Source organism: Anticarsia gemmatalis, chromosome 4 (genome assembly GCF_050436995.1).
Source record: "Anticarsia gemmatalis isolate Benzon Research Colony breed Stoneville strain chromosome 4, ilAntGemm2 primary, whole genome shotgun sequence".
Lineage (NCBI taxonomy): Eukaryota > Metazoa > Arthropoda > Insecta > Lepidoptera > Erebidae > Anticarsia > Anticarsia gemmatalis.
Genome location: NC_134748.1, coordinates 6,929,796 through 6,938,316, shown reverse-complemented (window position 1 = coordinate 6,938,316; position 8,521 = coordinate 6,929,796). Strand labels below are relative to the sequence as shown.

Here is an 8,521-nt window from a genome sequence, read left to right as displayed (position 1 = left end):
TTTGGTGATAATCTAATATATTGATGATTTATGCTTCAAAAGTGATACTAAGCCATTTGAAAAGGAAAGGAGGGGGCCCCTGCTCAGCAGAGCGATATTCGAATTTAGTTATATTTTTCCAAAAAATAAAAAGGAAAGCTCTTTCCAGATTAAAAAAAAAGTAGGTTCTCTGTGGCTCTTTCACCCTATAGGTACGTACATAAAATTATATAGGTATCCTTTTTTCTCCATTTAGGGTACAATAGTAGGTAGCTAAATTAGGATAGAAGGGGTGAACAAATCATCAATAAAATATGATTATTATTTATATAAATAGTCGTTTTATTTACAAAATATTAGATTCACATAACTTAATCATTTAGTTTACTTTTCATCATTTAATAATAATGATCCCTTTGGTCCTCCAACTAATTCATCATCGGAATACACTAGTTGACCTCTGACATAGGTTTGCATCACCTTTCCCGTTAAAACTCTGTTCATGTATGGACTTATCTGGAACAAGAAAAAACATTCATAATTTTACAATGATATCTGGCAATAGGTTTTAGTTCTAGAGGCGAAGTGTAATTATATAAGCACACTCTCTATTTCATTTCCAGAATAACCCATTGAGAAGGTAGGTCTACCGACGGCTTAACAGTTATTTTTTGCCAAAAGCGAGATTTGAACCCTAGACTTAGATAACGGCAGATACAATTGTACAGCAATCGCACTATAGGCAGGCAATATAGCTAAACCTACCATAAAGGTATGCCTACCTATTAGGTAGACACGTGCCTACGTATGTATGTACTACGACTCCGAGCTATATAACAATACACGTAAATACATACTTCCACAATATATTGTGACAAACTACTTATTTTATGATTTATGTAAAAATGCGTGAACATTTCAATGACAGCTCCATTGATTGTTTTTTTTACTTATTATTGTTGCCGGAGTAACAAAGTACCTACCTTGTTTTTGTACCGAATTATTTCAGGCGTGACGATGAAGGAAGCATTTGGATCGAAGAAGATGAGGTCGGCGTCAAGGCCAGGTCGGATGGCGCCTTTCTTCTCCTGTAGACCACACAGGCGAGCGGGGCCGGCAGATAAGTAGTGGGTTAGAGTACTTAATGTATGCCCACGAGCCTTAGCCTCAGTCCAGAATAATGATAGGTCTGTAATATAATCGAGACATGAAATAACATTATAATAATTGCAGCTTACAAAAAATTGCACGGGTAGATTTATATCTTAACTTATTTTAAAACACGAAGCTTTACTTTTTCTGTCGGTTTTTAGTCTATTTTTAGACGTTGGACGTTTGTATACAATATTGCGATATAATATTATCGTAACTGTAGCTTTTTTTTATAATGTTTTAAACTAACTTAATTTATATCAAGACTAGATAGACATAGATAACAAAATAAAAGTAGCCAATAAGATAAATAATTAGATGCACACTAGCGGTTGACTAAATAAGAAAATTAGAAACAATTAAATGTAAATTGATTGACTTACCAAATTGCACTGATGAAACTCCACCCCAGGCTTGTAAAAAGTCTGCCTCTTTAAGTTCAGCCACGCTAGGTGAATGATCAGATGTTACCAAGTCCAATCTTCCATCTCGAATGTATTCCCATAACTTTTGCTGTAAACATTTAAAAAATCATTAGGAATTTTGAAAAATATTTTGATTATTCATCCAGGTATATAGATCCAGATGGACCATAAATCTAGATATGAGTTTTTTATAGGTACCTATATATACCTACTCTGGCATTATAAACATACGTAATTGTTACGGTTCCAATCAACTTAAATTAACCTCGATTATACGAGCATAAGTAACGCCTATTGAATTTTATTATAAATAAGTACATTTTGCAAGGTGCACTTACTACGTAAGTACCTAATGCATTTTCTACAAGTTAAAAGTCGCTACCATATTCAAACGAGACTTGAAAACCTATCAAAACCTATGCGTATAATCAAGTAGACTTGAGCAATTTGGGTGTTAGGCTAGTAGATCATTAAATTATATTCGTACCTTATTCGTATTATTTCTAATAGGAGGAGCACATTTGAACTCGGTGTGTCCAGGTGGGATCTGATCAGAGCTGAGTGTGAGATAGTGGTGACAGGTCTCTCCCGTGACGCCTCCTCGCCACCCGCTGTACCCGTTCTTGATCCTCTCTTCTCTGGCTTCTTCCAGGATAGGCACGACTCCAGCAGAAGACACGTGGACCACATGCACGTGGACGCTAGACACAAGACAAAAGATATATAATAGAATTAGTAGGTAGTAGATCTGATTATTTTAAAGTCTCAAGATTTGATTGTTCGATATTTTTTATCCAAATTGCTCTGTGTTCTTTTACATGGTATAGGTGTGTTGTTTAGAAGCCGTTTTATTATATGTATTTAGACCTCCAAAATAAATACGCGATGATCCCAAACCTGGACCAAAACCATTTGCACGCATTTAAAATAATAAATGGCTTTATTTCTTACTCTGTTTTGTGTAAGTGTGACGCGATTAGCGATACGGCTTCCAGTTCCATTACATCGGGGCGGGTGGCGAGGTACGTCTCGTACAAAACTGGATCTGTAACGAGAAATAAAATTATAATAATAAATGACAAACATTAAAAATGAAGTCATGCAAGTATTGTACATCTTATTAATGCAGCGTAATTATAGGTATTGTCAAACAACTTGAACACAAGAAAGTGTTTTAGCAAGAAAAAAATCGCAATAGCCCTCGCCGTTGCACTCAACAAATCATTCCAAGCGGACCCAAAATTCGGTCTTTATTATTTAGCAAAACTCTTAAAATTGTTTTGCAGCACATATACAGGGTGTCCCAAAACTCAACGATAAATCGAGACAGGATGAAAGGCCAAGTCATACCGGTTCTAGGAAAAATAAAAAAAAAATTCCATGTCTCTTAGTTCAGCAATAATAGACACTTTTCAAAAAAGTTGAAATTTCACACCCTTGGTCGCATTTTCAAGTCCTGTGATCACCAATGTCACTATTTCGCTGTGTTTTTTAGAATTTCGTGATCTTCATTAAATATGCTATTAATCGTAAAACAAATTAATGTACAAAACGTTGTCAATTTAATAAAAAAAGTTAAGTTTTAGTGAGTCATGGTTCACAAAAATATCGTTAGTTAACTTTGACGCTTCATATTGAAAAAAAAATGTACTACACTACCCTTGGCAAGTTATTTCAAAAGTTGGCGCATTTAATCGAGATTTAAAAATGGTGCAATACTTGCCACTTTTCTTGCCATTAAAAATGTAATTTTTATTTGAACGAAGAGTATCCTCGCAGATGGATCGGACACAGTAGTTCAATTTTATGACCTCCTCGTTCCCCCGATCTAAATCCAGTAGATATTTTTTACTGGGAATGCATAAAAGAAAAAGTCTATTCGAAATCAATACAAAATCTATCAGAACTTCGCCAGAAAATTGACACAGCGTCTAAGGAAATAAATGCAAGGAATTTTGCTTGACTGGTGCAAAGGTCTTTTGTAAGGCGTTGCAGAGCCTGTATTCGTGCCAGAGGAAAACAATTCGGAATTACTTTAGTTTAAGGAGAATAATTAAATAAGAACCCATCGTTCTTACTTAATTCGTTCATTCTTTTTTTTTATTACTATTACCTATTATGTTTATTTCATTAAATGTTGGTTATGGACTGACTCAATTACCTCTTTACTAAAAATAATTGCTTTCCTCTGGCACGAATACATGCTCTGCAACGGCGTACAAAAGATCTTTTTACCAGTCAAGCAAAATTCCTTGCATTTATTTCCTCTGACGCTGTGTCAATTTTCTGGCGAAGTTCTAATAGATTTAGTATAGACTTTTTATTTTATGCATTCGCAGTAAAAATGATCTACTGGATTTAGATCGGGGGAACGAGGAGGCCATACAATTGTACCACTGCGTCCGATCCATATTCGAGGATACTCGTCGTTCAAATAAAAATTACATTTTGAATGGCAAGAAAAGTGGCAAGTATTGCACCATTTTTAAATCTCGATTAAATGCGCCAACTTTTGAAATAACTTGCCAAGGGTAGTGTAGTACATTTTTTTTTCAATATGAAGCGTCAAAGTTAACTAACGATTTTTTTTGAACCATGACTCACTAAAACTTAACTTTTTTTATTAAATTGACAATGTTTTGTACATTAATTTGTTTTACGATTAATAGCATATTTAATGAAGATCACGAAATTCTAAAAAACACAGCGAAATAGTGACATTGGTGATCACAGGACTTGAAAATGCGACCAAGGGTGTGGAATTTCAACTTTTTTGAAAAGTGTCTATTATTGCTGAACTAAGTGACATGGAATTTTTTTTTTATTTTTCCTAGAACCGGTATGACTTGGCCTTTCATCCTGTCTCGATTTATCGTTGAGTTTTGGGACACCCTGTATACGTTTTATCATTACTTAAATACTTATATGGAGATACTAAGACTGAACAAAAGGAGGAAGTTGCTAGTAAAATATTCTACTTAACGATGTGTTAAGAATATGACGAAGTAAGGCTTTACATTTTACAGACTATAATAGCACATAGTAATATATGGAATATTTCAAGTTATGTATATTTTATGGCCATCTGTTTACGGTCACATCACTCACATCTACATTGTTATATGGACCAAGGCTATACTTACATACTTATTTAAGTCAAGAAGATAATATATATCTGTATCATGGAAGGCCGTAACAACTGCTTAGTTTTCCACTATGTGCCATCACGTCACTTTTTGCAACGAAATGTAAAACGCAAAAATCTAAAATTATAATATGTAGGTAATGGTAATGTCAAACATTTTTTCTTCTCGAGAGCCAACCACGGTATGTCCACTAGCAAACAATAAGTTTTTTACTATAGTACAAAGCACTTAATAGTTCAAAGCCTTATTCCAATTTACTGCAAATAAAGCCAGTTAAAGGAAAAATATCCTAAACTTCGTTCTTGGAATCATTGACATCATCGGCGAAAAACCTCCAATTTTTTCTACCGTTTATTTTCATTTGCATATCGAATTATTAACTAGCGATTACTCACTGTGCAGATAAAAGAAGTCAAGTTCGTTATAATTTACCTGGACATGAAGGACCTTCGCATTCAGCGCTCTCATTATCAACTTGCACTTCAGCATGAAACTGTAAAAGCATTAAGCAATAAGGAATTATTAAGGTCAGTAACTAGGAAATGCAATTAAATGATTTATGAAAAAAGACGTCATAATATTTACAGCCAGCACTGTTCCTGTGCCATTGAGGTAGCCGAAGGCCTCGTCTAAATCGTCGGCGGTCACGTAAGGAAACTCTGAAACACCGCTGTTGATCAGGAAACACTTGAAGCCGACCACACCGGCTTGCACCATCGCTTGTAACTCTGGCTATAAATAAAAAGATACACTTAACGCTTACAGAAGATAGTTCTATCGGAATTATCGAGTCAATTAATTTTGTAACAAAAAGGAAACATTTTCATTGATCACATAATGAATTTATATTAATTGGTGACCGTTCTTTAGTTTTTTCTTGGTATCTTAAGCAGTAGAATATCTATCCAAAAATGTTACCTAGGGCCATTTCAAACGTGCGAGCTAAATCATGTCATTTTATTGAAGTCTCTCGCTCGCACTTCTCCTATGTTTTTTTTTTGATTAAGACGTAGTTCGCACGTTTGTAACGCCCTTAGTATACTTACCCCATTACCAGGTACGACTCCTCCCCAAAAGCCTACATCAACGAACACCTCTTCTCTCGCAATGCTCGCTTTGATTTTCAAGTTTTCAAGACTTGTTGTAGGAGGAATAGAATTCCTAGAAAAATAATTATAATTACGATCAAGTCTATAGACAGAGACTTTGAACTCGTCTGCACAAATCAAGACAGTTATAGCACCGTTTATTACGTTTTGCATTAATTATCATTAAAACTGTCTTTGTTGTTTTCTATGAACCAATATAAACGTTTTATAAATAGTGAACGATACATAATTATAACTACGGATCAATCAGGTCAAAGAAATTAGGCATTTAAAAACTCTTCTTATGCGATCCTCTAAATCCTAAAATAAGTCATCAGTAGGTCCTTCTGTATATATTTTTTAAATTACTATACACAATATTTAAAAACATAGATCACACTATAAATCTTCTCAAAAATTAATTAAATACTAATTGAAATCTTGAGATCGATGATGCGCGTTTTTACAACACGACCTTCAAACGTCTCATTACTATTATATTCATTAACATTTTAATTATGCTTTTTGATGAAAAAAAATGTGAAAATTGCTCGATTATCATTTTAGCTAAATAAAATCACAACGACTACAAGTTGTGACCTTAATAGACAACAAAGAGTATTTTTTACAGCGCAACAGTTACGATCAAGTTTTTTGAGATTACTCATCAGGATCAACACACGCAATTACAATACAAAAAATAATAAATCTTTCAAAGACCTTTAGCATTCAGAGTGAAGGGGAAAAACATTTTGGAAACACTAAGTTAGGTATGTAATTTTGTATTTAATGAAATCTGCAAAGTACTTACAAAGGCATGTCAATGATAGTAGTAACGCCCCCGGCAGCTGCTGCTTGCGTAGCTGTCACATATCCTTCCCACGAAGTTCTACCAGGCTCATTGACGTGAACGTGTGAGTCAACCCCTCCTGGCATAAGAGCCCAATCGCCGCCATCGACTATCTAAAAAAAATACAATACTCGTCGTAGCAGCCGTAGTATTTTTATCCTGTGACTCATTGCTACGGAAATGCTACGTCGCTTATCTTCCTGTGATAAAGAAGGCAACCACCCCTGTCTGGTTTTATAGCATAAGCTTATGCTACGAGTGCTACGATAAATTGTTTATGACGATGATATGGCCAATTCGCTTAAGCTTATTTGATTAAGGGATTTATGATAATCTTCATTAATATTTTATTTATAGCTTTTATACCCATAAAATATTTCAGTGAGTAATATTATTAATAAAAATTATAATAACAAACATCATCGTGAGATAGCAGTTTCTAAATATAAGGAAAAACCGGTATAATGCGAGGCTATCTCCGTTTGCCTATAAACAATCCGGAAACAACAAGACTTTAATTAATGGATCAAATTAGAATCGCAGCAATGTCAGTGCAATGTTGATAATAATAGACATAATAATACCTATATCTGCAGGATACAATACTTGCACCATACCTATGCGGTCTTATTCTTATTATTTATGGAAAAACTATTTAATGATATTTTTTGTCCTACACGATCGATGCGCAACATAATTTAATTTGACTTGCAGCAGACTGTTAGAAGTAAACAAAGCTTTAGTATTTTTTGTACCATAGTGTAAACTTTTTACCTAAAATTACTTTGAAATAATAAGATTTTAGTAATCTTTCAAATTAACATTTATTTTTGTAGTAATTCGTATTTTTCAGTGTATGCTTTAAATATGTGCGCACCTTAAGAAAGTATTTGAACAGGTGTATAAATTGCGAGTTTCATTTTAAAATTATTATTTCCACCACATTTCGCGATTTGACGAAAGTAAATTACAATTATTTATTTACTATAATCCATACGATATTACTACTTAGACTAGAAAATATTCTAAGATTACTGTATGAGATACTAACCCCCGGTTTCTGAGGAACATTAAGCGGTAGTTTAACTCAATAGCGTTTAAACTCATATAAAAAAACACTTTTTAATAGATAAACTACCGCTAAACGTACTCAGAAACCAGGGGTAATTCTTTTAGATATTTCACTCACCTCCAAGAAGCCGCTCTCAGATTGTAGCATTAAATCAACAGATTCTTTCTTTAAGACGGCTTCAATAATTCCATCCTCATTGACCAGAACACCACCCTCAAATTCTCCAGACTCTGTGACTACATGTCGACTTTTAAATAACTGCCTCCCCAAAGGTCTCGTGGATAATCCTATAATATGGCCCGAAACTGCCGCTACAAACAAAATTTAATATTCGATTTATTCAGTCTACATAAAACACGAGTAAATAAAAGATTTTATTATGATCAGTCTTACACAATAACACGATTTGTAACAGCAGTAATACATTGTAATAAAGCAACATAATACTGGTCAATACAGTTCTGTGGTTAGCGAAAAACTGAATAGTGAGACGACAGCTAGTTTACCTACTGTTCTTTATATCAATGACAGACACTATTATCTTCCCTAATCACCGAAACCGAGAAAAATCACTCTTGTAAAGTTTATAACCCGTTTTTCTTATATCTCGAGACAGATAATTCGTCAATTTTATTATCATCGGGATAGTAAAGTTGCATTTCGTATGAAAAAGAAAAAACGTGTCATTATGTTCTCGAATGCATGATCATGTACCTATCATATCTCAGTGCAATACGTCTGGATTAAATGGTTCAATAAAATATTATTATAGTTATAAATAAATTAAGTATTTCGCCATTGTTTGTAAT

The 8,521-nt window shown here is 34.0% G+C and overlaps 1 protein-coding gene across 1 annotated transcript; it reads right to left on the bottom strand.

The window, feature by feature from the left end:
• Positions 1 to 303: 303 nt before the first annotated feature.
• LOC142972356 (allantoinase-like) lies at positions 304 to 8,262 on the bottom strand. The gene is made up of 11 exons (XM_076113407.1): positions 8,106 to 8,262; positions 7,830 to 8,023; positions 6,602 to 6,753; positions 5,749 to 5,863; positions 5,288 to 5,434; positions 5,135 to 5,195; positions 2,508 to 2,601; positions 2,044 to 2,257; positions 1,515 to 1,644; positions 963 to 1,168; positions 304 to 495 (listed from the first exon to the last, which is right to left on the bottom strand). The coding sequence occupies exons 1-11, from the start codon at positions 8,152 to 8,154 to the stop codon at positions 364 to 366; spliced, it is 1,494 nt and encodes a 497-aa protein (XP_075969522.1). The 5' UTR covers positions 8,155 to 8,262; the 3' UTR covers positions 304 to 363.
• Positions 8,263 to 8,521: the final 259 nt, after the last annotated feature.

Excerpts from the sequence above, each read along its gene's own strand:
- LOC142972356 (XM_076113407.1), bottom strand. The coding sequence starts at position 8,154 with ATGTTGCTTTATTACAATGTATTACTGCTGTTACAAATCGTGTTATTG. Across the intron at positions 5,864-6,601 it reads ACTATCATTGACATGCCTTT|GAATTCTATTCCTCCTACAA; the intron begins GTAAGTACTTTG and ends TTATTTTTCTAG. Across the intron at positions 496-962 it reads TAATTCGGTACAAAAACAAG|ATAAGTCCATACATGAACAG; the intron begins GTAGGTACTTTG and ends TTCTTGTTCCAG.